At 41.6% G+C, this 20,373-nt stretch overlaps 1 protein-coding gene across 1 annotated transcript in view; it reads right to left on the reverse strand.

Annotated features, from left to right (window-relative positions):
• Window positions 1-20,373, reverse strand: part of sptbn4b (spectrin, beta, non-erythrocytic 4b) — a 166,315-nt gene that overhangs the window by 137,658 nt on the left and 8,284 nt on the right. Inside the window, exons 2-4 of the mRNA XM_084065331.1 lie at window positions 11,119-11,276; window positions 10,491-10,642; window positions 9,871-10,044 (exon numbers count right to left, since the gene is read on the reverse strand). Coding sequence (XP_083921457.1) covers window positions 9,871-10,044; window positions 10,491-10,642; window positions 11,119-11,263 — 471 coding nt within the window. The 5' untranslated portion in view covers window positions 11,264-11,276. The remainder of the gene's footprint in view (window positions 1-9,870; window positions 10,045-10,490; window positions 10,643-11,118; window positions 11,277-20,373) is intronic.

The following is a 20,373-nucleotide window of genomic DNA, read 5'->3' on the forward strand; positions in this document are numbered from 1 at the left end:
GCACCCCATTGCTACACTTGTCAGACCTGTAATCATCTAAAAAGCCCTGAAACTGCACTGCAAATAATGATAAAAAACAAAGAAAACTTCCCCCAAACAGTATGCACTTTGGCTGAAACTTCATGTAGTGTTGATGATTTGCATGAATCCACTGTATACATGGATGTACAGGTGTGGTTAACCAGCACCACTTTCACCATGGGAGCCCTATTTTGGGCATGTCATTAAAGGGGGGTTTCTTCCAAAATTGCTAAATTAATCTACAAGCTCACAACATGCCGTGATGTGACGCGTTGTGAGCTATTTTCGTGCAACACCAATATATGATTAAGTTTAAGATAAGGCGCTATAGTGGTTAAGGAATTAGCTGACTAGTATTCACAGAGGACCCCCCCCCCCCCCCCCGCCCAAAAAAAAAAGATACTAAGGCACTTTAAGTTACAGATAAAGCAGTCATTTCTTTGACTAATTTAAAATGTATGTCTCAATTCAGGTTCATTTGAGAATATCAAAATGAGACATCCCACAATGTGAACATAAAACTATGAAATGAACTAGCACTGAATTGTTATTTAGCCTCATGCTGTGATTAAAATATTGCATATTGCAGATTAATTACACCAGTTTTAGATATATTGATCTATGCAAGAAAAACAAAGTAATCCAAAATGGATGTATAACACTCTAGAGTCAAACTATTCATAGTGTATCAATGTAAACAATAAGCCACCATAGAGTCTCTCCCTCTTTTCTCTCTGTCCCTTGATGTGGTGCTACTGCAGTGGCTAGGCCCTAGCTGCTGACTGGGCAAAGAAAACTCACTTTCATAACAAAGGGAGGGAGGGAGAGAACAGGGGAGGGAGAGAACGGGAGAGGGAGGGAAAGAGAGAACAAGAGAGGGAGGAAGCGAGAGAACGAGAGATGGAGGTGGAAAGAGAACGAGAGAGGGACGGAGAAAACAAGAGAGAGCGAGAGATGGGGAGAGAACGAGGGAGGGAGGGAAACAAGGTGGAGGAGATGGGATGTGGCAGGAAGGAAAGGATAAGGATAAACAACTACTTCCCCCGGACAATCTGTATGAGCGAACAAGCCAGGAAAAATAAAAACAATAAGCTTGGGAAATGCAAATATATGTTTATAACCTTGGATTGTGAAGTGTGAATGTTTGGACCCCAGGAAGAGTAGCCTTCACTGTGGTGAGGACTATGGGGATCCGTAATAAACAATAAACCTTGCACACAGCATCTTCAAGCACCTTAAGCGATGAGACGAATGGACAAACTATTCTTAATAATGCTGCTAATATGATGAACCTTTTTTTATTTCCGTCATGTTGTATACAGTATGTTTATTACTATTATTATTATTGCTGCTACAATGTCTGAGGAACCAGAACAAACAACTTGTTCTAATTGTACTCTTATGAACCCTTGAACCTTGGATAAAGGATAAAAGTGGAGAGTGTGATGTAGAGTGATACACAAAGAGTGATACTGTACAGTATACTGTCCCACTGTGTTGCACTCTATTTTACGTCTTAAGTTGAGAAACGTGTGTGGCAAAACCGGCATGTCCTGTGTTACTCTGTGGTGTCTACTTGTCTGCTCTACTCTTAACCCATTCAATCCGGGAACGCATCTCTGTCATTTTAGATTTCTTTAGCTAAAAATAGCAGATATACACACATATACATATATATATATATATATATATATATATATATATATATATATATATATATATATATATATATATATATATATACATACTTTGAATACATATATTAGATGCGAACATTTGAAACTGTCAAATGTCTCAACAAATGTCTTACATTTTCTGAAAAACTATTGTTGCTATATCAGTGGTGCTCAAACTTTTTCTTGTCAAGGACCCCCAAAATTATATGTTTTTGGACGCCGATCCCCATCAAAATAATTGTTCCATCCCCATCAAAATAATTGTTCCAGCCATGACCCCTCCCTCAACCCTCAGATTTTTCAAAAATAGTAGATCTACAAGCTCGTAGGGTGCTATGAGCGTGTAGATCTGCTATTTTTGAATAGCCAAAGTATAAAAAATAATGGTTATAGCTAAAATCTAAAATGACACAGATGCGTTCCCGGTTTGAATGGGTTAAAGTATACCTTCCTGTAAAGCAAACAACAGTAACTCGTGTGTGCTCACTCGTCATTTACCATATTCAAACAGTGACCCCGCAAACCCCGCTGTCGACGCCAAGTATGACGCAAAGTGTCCACCAGGTGAATGGACAAATGCTTTGAGTTTGACTAGCACATAAAACCCGCTAAATGATATACTATCCACTTCTGTTTCCAAAAGTGGACGGTAGAGCAGGTTTTTCTTCTGTTGAATTCTCTTGGGCTTCGGAAGAGGCATGAACTAACTGTACCTTGTTCAGAATTCCAGCGCTGCCTGCCCCTCTCTCTCTCTCCCTCAATCACCATCACATCTCTTAATTACCCCCCCCCCCCCCCCCACACACACACACACACACACACACACACACACACACACACACACACACACACACACACACACACACACACACACACACACACACACACACACACACACACACACACACACACACACACACACACACACACACGCACGCACACACACACACACACACACACACAGCAGTCTTCTGTAGCCTACTGCTCAGCCCATGCAAAATTGACGAGGCCATGGACCGGTGGCACTTGGGAGCAGCTGAGCAGGACTCTGGCCAAGACTAAAGCTAGCACTCATCACACATTTCCACATTACTAACTTCATTCTTGTGGCATAGTACCAAGAGCTGTCTGTCATCCTACATTAGTATGTTAGCACTGCTCAATTGTCAACGTAGCCTGCAAGATAGTTGACTTCAGAGTAGACCTAAGAGGGCTAACGTAGCGCACTCACAGCTTCAACAAAGCTTGAGCTAATACAGTAATTGCTAGCAGAAAATGTGCTTGGTCGCAGGTACCTATGCCTTAGCATGACAATACTGACTCCCAAGGGACAACAACTATTAAGCGACTATGCTATGCTACAGAAGCAGCTGAAAAATAATGCTATACAAGCATTTCGTGCCACAGACCGCTGTGCCATTGGAGTGTGATAAAGAGGTACATTAGGCTGGCTGGTGTACTTACATGGCAGTCCTAGATCCTGCATGAACCAAGGGGCCAGCTTGAGATTTTTACATTGACTCCAATACGGAAGAGACAGTTCATATGAATGGCCTGTAGTTTTGCTGTTTTACCCCTGCTGGTGTCAGAAATAATTTATCTTAACGCAAGCGGATGTCAAAAATACTATATGTTTCCAGTCTCTAGTTTAAAGTCTCCTTTCGATATGCGTTTTGGTAAACTATGGTCCCATTTATTTTAAAATTGCCGATAAAGTAGGTTATGCTCCAGGAGAGGCGGGATGATTTGATTGACAAGCTACACAACCAATAGCATTCATTCCCCGCCCCCGCTCTTGATTGACAAGCTACCTAACCAATAATGGTCTGGTGGCATTCTGCAGGATATGGCGCGATATGACGCGATATTGAAAGATGGCGGATTTGATTGATTGCATTTTTGGTCTGTAGAAAGCAGAGGTGTGGCTTTGTCCATCTCTTTTGTACAGTCTATGCCTATGGTATGAACTCGCACTTAACCTCCGCCGCTCTGTGTCCGCCTACAGGCATTCACAACACTGACTTCTCACCCCGTCTGACCTGGCTGACCACCCCCACGGAGTGACTACTCCCAGTCACTCCCAACTCACCACCGCCCCCTGCTGGTCGGGCGGACCTCTTAGCCCTATTCCAACTGCAATTTCACCTGTAACGTCTCCCTATATTCAGTCACAATATCTAATCCCTGTTCAATTTGGCCAAAGATTTCTTAACAACCACAAGGGCCCCGGAATAAATTCCAACAACTTAATCTATCCTCATTTATCCACCCACACAGACCCAAAAAAAAATTACCCCAATCCATATTAAAGTTTCCCTTTTGAATATCAGATCGCTCAATGAAAAGTCATTTCTTTGTAATAATTTTATTACTTCAAATAATATCGACATCTTTATGCTAACTGAGACATGGGTAAAAAATGATGAATTCACTCTCCTTAATCAGGCCTCCCCTCCTGATTACTCCTACCTACAGAACTCCAGGCCCGCTGGCCGTGGTGGTGGTGTTGCTGCAATTTATAATAATAAGCTCACTTGTATTCCCCTGTCATTTGGTGTCTTCCCCTCATTTGAGTATTTGGCATTTTCTATTAAGCACCAACCCACACTGTTTATTCTAGTTTACCGCCCCCCCCAACCCAATAGCTCCTTCATCACCGAGTTCTCTGACCTGCTTTCCCTATCCATGCCCAATTACGACAGGGTGACCCTGCTCGGGGACTACAACATCCACATCTGCTGCCCCAATAACCCGCTGGCAAGAGAATTCCTCACCCTAACACAATCCTTCGATTTTACAATTCAGCCAACTGGCCCTACCCATGTCAGAGGTCACATCCTTGACCTTGTGATGTCCTCTGGCATGAGCATTGTCAACCTGGAAAACAACGCCTCGGAGTGGTCAGCGGTCACTGACCATTCCCTCATCATTTTTGATATGCTAATTGCCCCGCCCCCCAGTAAATTAAGGGCTCCCATTCGCTCTCGCATCATTAACTCTTCAACCTCCGCCAAATTCAGTTCTGTGTTTATCTCCTCTGCCACTCCTCCTGCCCTCTCTCACTCTACTGACAATCAGCTCAACTACTTTAACACCATCTGCCTAACTACCCTTGACCGTGTCGCTCCTTTTAAATCCCGTACCAACGCACCCAACGTCACTTCACCCTGGCTCAATGATAACACCCGCGCACTTAAAAGAGAACTTAGGAAATCTGTACGGAAATGGAAAGCCACAAAATTACACGTCTTTTATGAAATCATGAAAGATCTCATGAAATCGTACAATAATTCAGTCAAAGATGCCAGAGCAAATTACTTCTCTAACCTCATTGCCAAAAATTATCAAAACTCCAGAACTCTCTTTAGGACAATTGAGCACGCCGTCGGCCCCCCCCCCAACCCCAATCTGCTTGCTTCCCCTGAGAGGTGCGAGGAGTTTCTACAATTCTTTTCTAATAAAATAGACCTAATTCGATCCCAGCTGGTCACCTCACAGTCTCCTCTGCCCCCCTTTCAAGAACCAGATGCAGTCACAAGCCTCCCCATGGCCTCATTTTCCTCTTTCAACCAGATATCACTTTCAACCCTCCAGAATACAATAGCCCACATGAAGTCCACCTCATGTCCCCTAGATCTTATTCCCACCAGCCTTCTGAAGGAGATCCTTCCCACCGTCGGTCCCCATATCCTATCTATAGTGAACAGCTCACTGTCCTCTGGGTCCGTTCCCACCCATTTCAAAACCGCACTAGTCACTCCCCTCCTCAAAAAAGCAAACCTTGACCCCTCTGCCATGAACAACTACAGACCCATATCCAAACTACCCTTTCTGTCCAAAGTTGTTGAAAAGGTAGTTTTCACTCAGCTCGTGGGCCATCTGAGTGGAAACTGCCTTTTCGAAAAATTTCAGTCGGGCTTCCGTGCTCTTCATAGCACGGAGACGGCTCTCCTGAAAGTTACTAATGACCTCCTCATGGCCGCTGATATAGGAAACTGCTCCATCCTCGTCCTATTGGACTTGACTGCGGCCTTCGATACGATCGACCACACGGTCCTGATCAGCCGGCTGGAAAACCATGTGGGTATTTCAGGCACCGCCCTTGAGTGGTTTAGATCCTACTTATCCGGCAGACTTGTCTCCATTGGCATCGGTGATGCAACCTCATCCTTAGCCCCCCTACATTCCGGCGTCCCCCAAGGTTCAATCCTTGGCCCCATCCTCTTCTCCCTTTATATGCTTCCCCTTGGTAACATCATCCGTAGTCACAACATCCAATTCCACTGCTATGCCGATGACACCCAATTATATCTCCCCATCACTCCAAATGACTCCTCCAGTATACCCAGACTTCACGCATGCCTAGCTGACATCAAGCTCTGGATGTGTAGCAATTTTCTACAACTGAATGATTCCAAATCCGAGGTCTTAGTATTTGGCCCGCCCCAGCAAAGAGCCGTGCTGGGTCTAAACCTGGGCTCTTTAGCTCCAAACCTGAAGCCCTCAGTAAGGAACCTGGGGGTCGCCCTTGACCCTGACCTCAATTTTGAAGCCCATATAAAAAAGGTCATTCAGATATCTTTCTACCACCTCAGAAACATCGTGAAAATTAAGCCCTTCCTTTCCACCCCTGATTTAACTAAAGTAATTCATGCATTCATTTATTCACGCCTTGACTACTGCAACTCCCTATATTCCGGTCTTTCCAATAAATCAATACAACGGTTACAACTGGTCCAGAACGCTGCCGCCCGGGTCCTGACCGGCACCAGAAAATACGACCATATCTCACCAATTCTAGCATCCCTACACTGGCTTCCAATTGCTTTCAGAATTGATTTTAAAATTTTATTAATTACCTTTAAGGCCATCTCTGGTCTGGCCCCTTCTTACATCTCTGACCTGCTCGAGCCACACAAACCAGAGCGCAATTTGAGGTCTGCAGACAAAGCTCTGCTCGTAATCCCATTCTCCCATAAAACAACAAAAGGTGATCGGGCCTTCGCTATTAGAGCCCCGACTCTCTGGAATGCCCTCCCCTTAGGGATCAGGCTTGCAGAGTCTGTGCCCTGTTTCAAATCCCTCCTGAAAACCCACTTATATAGAGTCGCTTTTATTACTTAAAGACTTTTTACCCATTGTGTCTTACTGTATTGCTGCATCAATTTTTTATTACTATGATTATTACCATTATTATTTCCTTCCTCTATTGCTTTTAATGTTTTCTTGTTCTGTGCTCTCCTACTGTATGGTGTATTTTATCTCTGTGAAGCACTTTGTAACTTTGTTTCGAAAGGTGCTATATAAATAAAGCTTTATTATTATAACTCTGCTGAGGCCTTGATGTGTGTGTGTGCGTGTCCCCACATTAACGATGGACACACTGATGCAAACAGCAGCGCCCTTCAACAGCGTAGGAATTCCCCTCACTGCAGTGTAAAATCATTTAGTTTTAGTCATATTTTAGTCATCTGAAATGTTTTAGTTTTTGTCTAGTTTTAGTCAACTAAATCTACAGTTGATTTAGTCGACTAAAATGTATTTTGGCGGGCTTTGATGGTGTCGTAGTGGCTGGTTTTACACTTGGTTGCATGCTGAAAATAGCCGATCTACAAGCTCACACTGCGACGCGTCGTGAGCTTGTAGGGTGTTCACTCTCCATTCCGACATCTCACCACTCCGACTAGTGGCTTCCGCGTGCGGTTAGGGTTAGGGTTAGGGTTAGGTATAGGGTTCGTCAACGTCGGAAAGGCGACATGTCGGAAAGGAGAAATGCACCCAGCTTGTAGATCTGCTATTGTCAGAGTGCAACACCTGAGTGCAACCAAACATAAAATGACTTGTCTTTTAGTTTACTGGATCTCTTCTCCACTAGTCCCTCACTAACATTTTAGTCTAGTTTGTCAATATATTTAGTCGTAGTTTTAGTCATCACAGCTTAGTTTTTATTTAGTTTTCGTCAGTGAAAAAAGGTAGTCAACGATCATTTTTCGTCATAGTTTTAGTCGACAAAATCCACACAGGTTGTGGGTAGTAGTTGTGGCGGGAAAAGACAGCTGCACTGCACACATAAAGACATATTCATACCTGGGAGCTTCCCAGTACAACCACTGGACCAGTCGGCAGTTGGACATCCAGAGCAAAATGGATGTTCCAGCAGCCAATTCACGTCTCAAATTACAGACGAGAACAAACCATGACAAAATAGCCAATAGCAAAGCAAGTGTCAATGTAATTGTAGCATTGACAGCCTATATACGCTCAAGTAAATCCCCTGGCAGCTATTTCTGAATGGAGGAGTCGGTCCTTATTTCAATAACTAACCAAGGAGGTATTCTTTACGGTGGTCATGAGTTCAACAGCAATGCAGTAAGCACAGTAGGTGCAACCAACAAGGAGGAAAGAAGGAAAATACATAATGTAAACTAGCTCCCATGTCAGAAGAAGCGTTAAGGCCAATACATGCTTGTTTCAATGTCGGGAAAAACTCTGGACAGGCTTGAGAAAAGGTTCTGAGGCCAGCCATCAGAAGTTTGTAATGATGTCAATTTGTAGTTACATCACCTCCCTTTCCGAAGAAAAGTTATGAGTGACAGCCGGTTATTGCATCGTCTATTTCTCACTTCAAATGTTTTCAAAAACATTCTTGAGAGCAACGTTTAGTTGTAAATGACATTGGTTGTTTGTTTACATGGCTGTCAATGTTGGATAAAGCATAAAATCAAGCAGCGCAGGTTGATGTGAGCAGGTGTTCTGAGTCTCTGATTACACAGTTTCCTCGTCGGTCTCACCGGTCATTATCATCGGTCATTATCCAGAAATAATGACCGATGACTGACCAATCAGAATCGAGCATTCAACCAAGCCGTGTAATAATAAAAATTAACTGCATGACCTATTGATCAGCTAAAATTAGTAATTTGTTTACAAATAAGCTGTGAGAGACCCGCACTGGTCCCTGCTCACTCAACACTGGGGATAGATTATAATTGCATGTTGTTTAGTTGTCTATCTATCTACGCATCGGCTGATCTACAACTGCTAGTTCTACATAGTGACCACCTATGTACCATGAATTTAATCTAGGCAGAACAGCTGGGTTTCACAGCCCCGCAGCTACAAAATGACACTAGCAATCATTATAATCTTAATAAACAAGCATAAACAACTTCACACCATGTTGGTGTAATTAAGATATAAAAACATTTGTCATTTTTAGGCTGTATCTCAATCGAAGCACAACAAATAAGAAAAAAGCCACGAAGATTTCAATGTCATAGGACATAGGGAAAAAACGCTCCTAAGACAAAAAGAAACATGCTTGACAGACATGAATTGAGCAAATATGGACCTCCTGAGACCAACCACAGACTTCCATTACAGGCCAGCCAGTCAGAGGCTTACCTGACTTTTTCTCTGGCAAAATGCTGACTTACGATTCAGACCCCCTGGGGCTGGAATTGATGCACACTAGGTCGACCATGTGAGACAAGTGATTTTATAATGTTCTGAAATGTAGTGTGTGTGTGTGTGTGTGTGTGTGTGTGTGTGTGTCTGTGTGTCTGTGTGTGTGTGTGTGTGTGTGTGTCTGTGTGTCTGTGTGTCTGTGTGTCTGTGTGTCTGTGTGCCTGTGTGCGTGCGTGCGTGCGTGCGTGCGTGCGTGCGTGCGTGCGTGCGTGCGTGCGTGCGTGCGTGCGTGCGTGCGTGCGTGCGTGCGCGCAGTGGTGGAAAGTAACAAGTACATGTACTCAAGTACAGTACTTAAGTAAAATTTTGAGGTATTTGTACTTTACTTGAGTATGTCCAATTTCCAATACTTTTACTTCTACTTCACTACATCTCAGAGGCAAATATTGTACTTTTACTCCACTACAATTATTTGAAAACTTTAGTTAATAGTTACTTTGTAGATTTTGATTATTATTACAAAACATACATTAACCACTACAGCCCTAAATACTTTTTTACTTTCCAGACTTTGACTTGTAACAGAGTATTTCTACATTGCAGTATTGATGCTTTAAAACATTTGAGTACTTTTTCCACCACTGTGTGTGTGTGTGTGTGTGTGTGTGTGTGTGTGTGTGTGTGTGTGTGTGTGTGTGTGTGTGTGTGTGTGTGTGTGTGTGTGTGTGTGTGTGTGTGTGTGTGTGTGTGTGTGTGTGCAATTTACCTGGAAGCGTAGGATGATGGTCCAGATAAGACCCAGGGTGAGGCGGTGGTTCCCATCAACAATGTCATGAGAACCTACATTCTCCAGGTGGACTCTCTGCTCTTTGAGGAACTGAAGGGCCTTGTCGACGTTCTCCAGACAGTGGATCCGCATACGGCCCCGCGTAGGCCGTGGCTACGTGGTAGAGTCACACCAAAAAGTTAGGGCTGCAACAGTTAATCGAACTAACGATTATCAAAAAAAGAAATCGATAATTGATCATTTACTAAAATAATCAATTAATAATCGATTCCTATTTTGGACATGTCGTTATAAGTGAAAACTTAAACAGCCGACTATTTTCACAATTTCTGCACAAAATCATTGTGCAATATATATAAAAATATCATATAGAAAACCACAATTCTCAATTATTTGAATAATTGAAAAAGTAATCGATAGAATCATGATATATTTGCACTAGTGTTTATGCGTTGTGTACACTGTAAAAACTACTGTGTTAACCAAACATTGTACACGCAGAGTTACAAATGGATAACTTGACAATGAAGATTGTGCGTGCGTGCGTGCGTGCGTGCGTGCGTGCGTGCGTGCGTGCGTGCGTGCGTGCGTATACCCACCAATAGTTCTCCACTCAGGACCTCCAGCAGTCTGGTGAGCATATATCCATCTTTCAGGTCATTGTAGAGGTCAGCAATACGACAGGACACTCTGGCCAGGTGGGAGTTGACCCACTTGGTAAAGGTTTTCTTTTGCACAGCATCTCTCTCCTCTGGAAGAGACATCAAAACAAACCACTTTATTGGCATCCAGTATAATGCCGTGATAAATCATCCCAAAGGGGTCAAAACATGGATTCTGTCTGGATCATAACGTGTCATTTTGTTCTTGTGGGTCGGCCATAGAGAGCCCGCCTAGGTAGCATAAGGTCCTAGGTTTGATTCCTGGCCAGGGCAATGTGTGTGAAAAAGTACATTTCATTTTTTTGTAATAATAATCAATATCTACAAAGTAACTAGTGATTAACGTTTTCAAATAATTGTAGTGGAGTAAAAATTACAATATTTGCCTCTGAGATGTAGTGGGTAGAAGGAAAAGTACTGAAAATTGGATATACTCCAGTAAAGTAAAAATACCTCAAAACTGTACGTAAGTATAGTACTTGAGTAAAAGTACTTAATTACTTTACACCACTGTATGTGTGTGTATGTGTATGCGTATGTGTATGTGTGTGTGCGTGTGCCTAACCTGCAAGGGCCTTGATACGGGAGCACTCAAACAGCTTGGCGCTCGTGCACTCTGTCTCCCAGAGCCCTGAACTGATCGGTCGGTTGTTGTTGTTTAACTGGCGCTGGGCTTCCGCGTTGTCCAGGTCTGGAGAGGCATTGGCCATTGCGCCCAACACCCTGTAACACACACACACACACACACACACACACACACACACACACACACACATTAAATCAGAGATACATTTTAAACACAGTTATATTTTACATACACATGTACACACATAGATCAGACATGCCAGACACATGATATGACTGGAAGACAACCATGAAAGATGCTTCAATACTTCATTCATAAACTCAATAGACCCAAATATGGTCAGCTTGGATCCAAGACATATTTTATTTTTATTTTATCCCACGATTTTTGTAACCAATTTTTGTAACCAATTTAACCTAAGCTGTGATCCTAGGCACTACTCTTCCTCTGCCAGCCTGGGGAGAGCCCCAAACTGAGCTCATGTTTCCTTCAGTGCATGAGGAGTGAGCAGGCCGCTTCTTATCTCCCGACAGGGGGGCGAGGTTTCCCCGGTAGGACGTAGCGCGTGGAAGGAACACATTATTCCAACCAGTTCCTTTCCCCTCCGTCAGGCACCCTGGCTGACCAGGGGGAGGCAGTATAGAGACCAGGATTACTGCATGTTTTTGTGAGGGTACCACACAGAAAGGCCCTTTCGCCAACCCCACCTAGGGTATGGGCACTGACGACACGGAGGAGAGAACACTCCCCCAGCGCCCCTGGCCGGAATCGAACCCAGGACCTTCTAGCTATGAGGCAACAGCGCTACCGACTGCGCCACCGTTCATAACTGCTGGACTGTTCAGCATCAAAACTTTCACACACACTGCCAGTAGGCAAATAAGGTAGACACTACATTTTCCACCATTTTACATTTTCTTCAAAACACACTTTTCGGTTATAGACTGTAAACGATAAAATGTCTTCAGGTGTTTTCGGGATCCACACAACTCGAGTAGTGTTTTAGTGTGCCGACCGTTCCGGGTGGGTGCCCTATAAGATATTTTGCTCAGGGGCCTCCTTGAGTCTTAAAGGAACACTTCAACCCCAAAATGAAGTTTTTCTACCAATTACTCACCCTGTGAAGCCTTGAATAGGCTCTATGCACAGCAGCCATATTGGAAAACAATTGGGCCTCTTTCTTACTTCCTTATCGCCATAACTCTCAGTTACACACCCGTAAGTTAACACCCATTTGGAACCCCCTCAAGGAGGTTACCAGGACCACACTTTGAGACCCACTGGTGTATGCAGAGTGTTTCCAGTGAGCCAACATGGAGAATATCAGCACCCTGGCTCTGTTTGACCAGAATGGAACAGAGCCTAATTGGTAAGACCTGTGAAGGAAGTAAGGAAGAGGCCCAGTATCTTTACATTATGGCTGCTGTGCATAGAGCCTATTACTCACATTGTGAAGCTCTGAATTCATGGAGACTTTTTGTTTGTGTCGCATTCCTTTACGGTGAATGAAGAGAATATTCGATGAACTGAAGAAAATAGGGGTCCAGGATTAACAACAGCCAAATTAAATCAAACATCCGTTTATCATCTCCAAGTTCAACACAGCTCTCTGACTCGTGTCTTGTATGCAGTCTGTGTCCTCATTACTTCCAAAACCCTGCATTTGAGCTGAAACCTTACTATTTTTAACACTTCTGGTGTAAACAGCCTCATGCACGAACAGGTGAGTCTATGCTTATGAACTCAGCTGTGTTGAACCCTACAGGCACGTTGCCCAGGCACATTCCTCATTAGTTAGCATGAGAATCCAATAATTCTAGGCTTCATGTGGTGAGTAAATATATATATATGTTTGGGGGTTAAGTATTCCTTTAATTCATCCTACTGGTTTGATTGATTACATTATTGACAAAACTTATATAAATGGACATATACTGTATTTGTACATAGCATAGCAGGTCACTCCTGCAGTGACCTACCTCATGTGAGGTAGGTCACTGAATCTGACGTGTGACCAAATGCGGTGTAACACCATGATAGGCAGTCGACTGAATTTTGGGGATGAAAAACAAGATCTATTGACTTCAATATGCTTAGCCTAAAAGTTGAAACTGAAAGTCATACGTTTCCAGAAATGTACTTTGTTACTGTCCACCACTGCTCATGATACGATGATTGTATTGAAACTGTCTCAAAACATGAATCGGGCAGACAGGAATCTAATACTGTACTGTGCTATAAAGCCCTTAATCCGTAATAAAACAGGATCAATCTACCCTAATAATTGATCATTCACTTATTGGACCATAACACTTGAAATAAGAATACATTTACAGTACACAATTTGTCCATGAGATTGAGGAGTATTTAAGTGCTCATTCTGGTGCACAGCTCATGTCAGGAACTTGCGATTGATTGATTGATTGATTGATTGATTGATTGAATACTTTATTTAGAAAAGACATGTAAACAGTACATGGAAGTACAATTCACAATACAAGATCCTCTAAACTGGATCGCTCATAAAAGCACAATGGCTTATTTAAAATGAGTTGCCAGCTCATTGTCATTCATTTCTTAATGTTCTATCTGTGAATCTGGGCCTCATTTACATTAAGCAGTGAGTATTGCATTACGCTCTCACATCTCTATTCATTTCAAACCCCTTTAGTTGTTGGTCACTAGTAACTGAAAATGATTAAAAACAAGTATATACAGCCTCTTCCTCATAGACATTGCAATATTTACCTACAGTATTTTAGCACTGTATTTGCATAATCTAATTTGGGCATAGAAGAAAGGGCTCCCGCACACTGCCCCCTTCACTTTCAATTAAAAAGTAACAAAACATTCCCCTTCAACTAAAAATACATTTCCTATTCATGAATCATGTACCACTCATCCTAGCTTGGCATCAGAACCGAATACAATGTCTAATAATAGAATCTCAGTGAGTCATTGAGTGTTTTGAAGTAGAGAGTAACATTTGGGCAATTTACTTCTCTCCTATCTCCTGTCTGATGCAGTGACAGAAAAATGCTAAAAATAACTTTTCTCCCTTTTATTTAACCCATTCAGGCCGGGAACGCATCTGTGTGTCATTTTAAGATTCCTTTGCACTATTCAAAAATAGCAGATATACAAGCTCATAGTGCTCATTGTCCGAGTGCCGCACTATGAGCTTGTAGATCGGCTATTTTTGGGGGGAAATCGTGGGGAAATCGTGGGTCTTTCAATATTTATAGTTTTAAAGCAAATCTTTGTTTCTGGGGGATTTCAGTATGTTGCTATAATATCAGTGGTTCTCAAAAATTATATGTATTTGGCCGCAGACCCCCATCTCAAAATATGTTGTTCCAGGGACCCCCAGAAGTTGTAACAGAGTTAAAAATGTTCGCTTTTGAAAATATATATTCAAAGATTTGCACAAATTTTCACGATTTTTCAAAAATAGCCGAAGAAATCTAAAAATGACACACAGATGCGTTCCCGGTCTTAATGGGTTAACACCTTGGGCATACACTCACGCAGGAGAGGATGTGTGGTGAAAACAAAAGTTGTAAAAATGTCAAGATGAAAATGGCGACGTGAGTCTAGTTTGATCTAAAATGTCATCTGACCATCTGAGGGCAAATGTCAAATGGAAACTGAAATATATCTGAAATAAACATGAATAAACTTGATATATTCTGTCAAATGATGTACATGGTCTTTCAGAATTACGTACTGTATATGCATACAACTTCTTAGTACCACCCTAACCCTAACATTGGGCTGAGCCACCTTTTGCATAATCCATGACTCAAATGCCTCAAGGTTGAAAATGTCTTAACCAGGTTTATGTAGATAGCAGGTGGTCCTAATATGTTAAAAACTCAAAGTTTAGTTGACTTAAGTATCATTCATAGTCGGACGTAAGGATACGTAACGAGCGCCGGCGCTCCTTGCGTTGTCGTTTTTTACTCCCCCTCCGTCACTTACGGCTCCAGTTGTTCCGTCCGTTCAGTCGACATTCACCGTCAGCCCGACGGACGTTTACTACGTTTTGCCTGTAGTTTCACTGGGCTACAATGCTAGTTTCATAGCATTGTAGCGTGACACAACCGGTTGCCAGATTTTGTGAGAGAAATAAGTAACCAGGTCTATGAAAACAAGCCCAAAAGAATCGACTAGATATGAAAATAGCAGATCTACAATATATATTTGAGAGTACTGGTTTAAATAATAATTGGCCCAAATAAGCAACTACACTTTAGAAACAAGACCAAATAAAACCGCAACCACCAATAAAAAATTGCTTGTTTGTTTACAAGCAACTATACAGAAGAATAAGCCCAAAGTCGCTTATAATAAGCAGACATGGCAACATTGGGTACGTGCAATCTCTCTCTCCTAAATAACGTGAGCGAACCATGTATGTGTCCGTAAAGAACGGACGGAATGCCTCACCCCATGACGTACGTTTAAGACACATCTAGGGACTATGAACGGGCCTTTACAATTGAAGTACAATCAACCTTGGGTGTAGCCAGCCAGCTTATATATAGCATCATCACTGTTGGTGATAAGAACAACTGTCATACAGTATGGGCTACTGTTATCATTTACAGACCCCCAGTCATCTCCTGTCCTCTCGTGTTCTCTCTCAAAATAATTTCTTTGATGTTATTAATCTAACAAAAGTGTGGACACTGCATCTGAGCTTACAAGTAGAATTTTAGAAATGTAGACAACTAGACATGTAATCCATGTCTGACAATACAGACCAATAGCAAAACACTATGGCCAGAATTCACAAAGGAATCATGCAAATACGCAGTGGTGGAAAATGTACTCACATTTTTTACTTTGGTAAAAGTATCAAATACTGGTATTCAAAATGTGCTTAGTAAAAGTACTCATTGTGCAGAAAGTCCCATTTGACAGGTTCAAAAGGTATACAAAAATATTTTGAATCTACAAGCTCACAATATTAATGTGTTGCATTGTGAGCTTTTAGATCTGCTATTTTCAAATGGCCAAAATATATATAGGGGTGAACTGGTTATTGTGTTTTGTAATAATAATCAAAATCTACAAAGTGACTACTACTAGTCACTAAAGTCTTCAAATAATTGTAGTGGAGTAAAAGCACAATATTTTCCTCTGAGATGTAGTGGAGTAGAAGTAAAAGTATTGAAAATTGTAAATACAGAAGAAAATAAAAGATACCTCAAAATTGTACTTAAGTCCAGTACTTGAGTAAATGTGCTTAGTTTCTTTACACCACTGCAAATACGAGCTTTAACAGTACAGACAAGTCAGTCGGGTACTGTACTTGCAAGATGCAGACACAACAAGTAAGGTCATCAAGGGAGAGGACATTACCTCCTCCAGTTAGTATCACTGGTGCCACTCTTTAGGCAGAAATAATCCACACATAGTTTAAGTATTCATTCGTGTTGTGTGAAATGACTGGTGGGCCACTAGGCGTGTGAGGCTGATCATTTATTTTTCCATAAGTATTGTACACACAGTACACACTTTGTTCTGGCAGACAGTTGATGACTATTGTGGGCCAGGGCCAGGGCCCAGGGGTAAGCATTTTTTTCCAGGGTGCCATACTGACTTTGATAAAGTGAGTGAAGGGCCACACATTGGACTATTGAATTGAAACTTGAAACATAGTGCTGAATTATGTTAAAAATGCATGAATTTGATAGACGCTGTGCTGTATCACTCACATTATCAAACATATTCCCTATTTTGCATATAGTATTATGACTAATCTTACTAGGCATTTTTTATTTTGAAAAACATTTTAAAATAGCGAAAATACCCCATCTACAAGCTCACAACGCGTTGCTGTGAGCCAGCTATTTTCACTATTTTAAAATGTTAAAAAAAAAAAAAAAAAAAGCCTAATATGATTAGCCATAAGGCAAAAGACGTCGCGCAAAATAGGGCTAATTGCATTATGTAATAAATATGGATCCATGGCAGACGTTTCACTGTTACATTATAAACATTTAACATTTGAGTACATACAAATGGAATACGGAATGCAGGTATGTGCTCAAATGGTACATACATATGAATTATGCTGCCTTTTAAGAAGCAGATTTTTGGGGAGTCATTTCGTTTTTTCTTTGAGGAATTCGCGGGCCGGATTGAGATGGTCAAAGGGCCGGGTCCGGCCCCCGGGCCGTATGTTGCCCATGTGTGATCTAAATGACTGTCCTTGAGGCTCATAAGGTAACACAGGGGGGAGAAATAGGCCCCTCCCCCTCCTCAAAACGCCTGCACCCCTCCTCCTGCTTTCCCTCCCTTCCCCCACCTCTCTCTTTCACAACATACATAGCCTACAGAACAAAATGACAGAATGGATGAATGGAGAGCTTTCTCTCTAACACAGCAACACAAATAGGAAAATAAAGGAAATAAATCTGAGGCTAAAATTGCACAGCGAGAGTATTAACCCTTTAAGACCAGGAATGCGTCTGTGTCATTTTTACATTTCTTTGGGCTATTAAAAAATAGCAGATCTACAAGCTCATAGCGCGGCACCAAGTGCCGCACTATGAGCTGCCATTTAAAAATAAAAATAAAGATCTGCTATTTTTTTCTATTACTTTTAGGATTTACAAGACATTTGTAGAATCCCCAGAAGCAAAGATTTGAGTTAAAAAAAGACGCTTAAAAAAATACATAGATTAAAAGTTTTGCCCAAATTTTCAAGATTTTTAAAAAAATAGCCAAAGAAATCTTAAAATGACACAGATGCGTTCCCGGTCTGAATGGGTTAACTGCCGTTGTTTGGGCTATAGAGTATTGTTATATTTAATGAAAATTGAAGTTTCAATTAGTAAAAACGGGAACCAAGTTTATGGGATTAATGCGTCTTCATTTATGGTTTTGTGCTCCATTTCTGTCTCTCTCTTGTCTCACTTTCTCTGTGTCAGACACTAGCCTTTCTCCCTACCTCTTCTCGTCTCTGTGTTTCTTACAAACATAAACAACACACACCCACTCTCCCTCACTGTCTGTTTTCTATGTCTTTCTCTGCCTCTTCCTCCGAGACAAAAGTTCAAACAGCTAACTGAAAAACATTGTTGTTGCACTGGATGAATGTCAGTAAGTCCTGGAAGACAGAGAGAACAGAAGGGCAGTCATACGGATATTTAGCCATGCTCCCCTGGGGGAAGTCACAACATTACAATGACTCTCCGGTGATGACACAAATCGAGGCAGAGCAACGGAACCTGCAGTCTTCACAGCATGATCCAACTGAATAGGCATCAAGAGAATAGCCTACTGAATGCAGCAAAAAACAAAAACAACATTCTGATCATCTGTGAAAGGAGGAAACAGAGCATTGCAGTGCAGTCCAGTCTAACTAAACCTGCATTTGCTGGACAAATTCAGCAGCCAACTTAATGGGTATAATGAAGAGAACAACCTATGCAGTGACACAGATATACCTTATAACTTGTGCAATGATAACAGAGAAGACAACACTCACAGGATTGGTTGGTAGAATGGGCATAATAAGGAAGCCATAGAAATAAATGTATAGAAGAGGCGGAGGACCAACGCCCCCTGCTTTGACAACCAATCCTGATGATTAGGCCTGTCACAATTGTTACATAATCGCAATTATTTGAGATAGTCGCGATTATCTTTGCATAATCGTCATAATCGTTTCCGTGTTGAAAAATGTTCACACATTTTCAAATATTATAAAAAAGCAGAAATAGCAGATCTACAAGCTTACATAGATCTGCTATTTCTGCTATTTTTACATGTACAAAATCATTAAATGTCAGTCATCTCTTTTTATACGTTTAAGTTATTTGTCATCTGCCCTGTGCAATTTTTGATTACGAAGCATAAAAGGCCAACAGAATGTATTTGTATTCATATGTTCCAATGTTCAATGGCCAAACACACAATTAAATCGTTAATCGCAATTATTTGAGGGACAATTAATCGGCAACTTAAATTTGTAATCGTGACAGCCCTACTGATGATACCGTCCCAGTATTGAAGGACCGCCTTTCTCTTTGCATTGGCTGCAATGCTGTTATTATTATTGTTTGTTTTCCAAATAGCTTCCACCCATACCTTTGACCGCCGGGCTACGTGAGACTATGAGTCGACGTACCTATACTTTTATATCTATGAAGGAAACACACTACAGAAATATACAGTATATATCGTCAAAGTTTTTCAGGCCAAGGACCCCTTAGCTGAGAGAGAGATGAAGCTGGGACCCCCACTACATATAGTATAAAATTGTGTTGCAGATTCAACTTTTTCAATAGACTTGTGTAGCGTTGTTGGATTCATGTTAATGTGTATTTTCAGACAGTTAACCACTTAAGCCATTAAGACCTGGAACGCATCTGGGTCACTTTAGATTTCTTTGGCTATTCAAAAATAGCAGATATACAAGTGCATCGAGTGCCACGCTATGAGCTTGTAGATCTGCTATTTTTGAAAACTATTTTCCAGATTTTTTTCAAAAAACTGTTAGGATTTACAAAACATTTTTCTGTTGTGTGATAGGAACAAAGTTCCTATCACACAAAGATTTGGTGGCCTCCCTGTAGTAACCCTGAGGACCTCCTAGGGGTTCCGGATCCCCTGTTGAAGACCCCAAGTGCTATATAAGTAAGTCTGCTGACAGCTAATGTTGTTACAAAAGAAAAAGGCTAATCACCTCTATGCATGAAAATGCTTCACTGGTTTTTCCCTTCCATGCGTGAAATCTGTGCGTTATAGCTGATTGCACACAAAACCTGCTGTAGACTTTACTAAATGAATGAGCTGGTATCTACAAATGAAGTGCAAAATAATAGAATTAAAATTGTGAAAGACTGATAGCATTGCTGCATACCCTGCTGCTAGTAGTATACCTGGATGCTGTGTATCTGTCAGGGATTAACCAATGATGTCATTTATATTTTAGTTCATTTTCAGTTATTCGCAAAGGAACAACATTATATTAATCTTAGATCATTTTTTTAAAAACTTTTATGCATGTCTGCATGTGTGTGTCTGTGTGTGTGCGCGCGCCTCCACCCTACTTACAGTGAACTAGCCTAACCTCAGCCACCTGATGTCTTTCTGTGAGTCAGACTCATAGCTCCCAAGACTGTTCTGTTTGAGCAGCCACTGTGTGTGTGTGTGTGTGTGTGTGTGTGTGTGTGTGTGTGTGTGTGGGGGGGGGACTACTCTCTGATGTAAGTGTGC

Source organism: Gymnoscopelus microlampas (assembly GCF_963454915.1).
Source record: "Gymnoscopelus microlampas genome assembly, chromosome: 8".
Taxonomy (NCBI): Eukaryota; Metazoa; Chordata; class Actinopteri; order Myctophiformes; family Myctophidae; genus Gymnoscopelus; species Gymnoscopelus microlampas.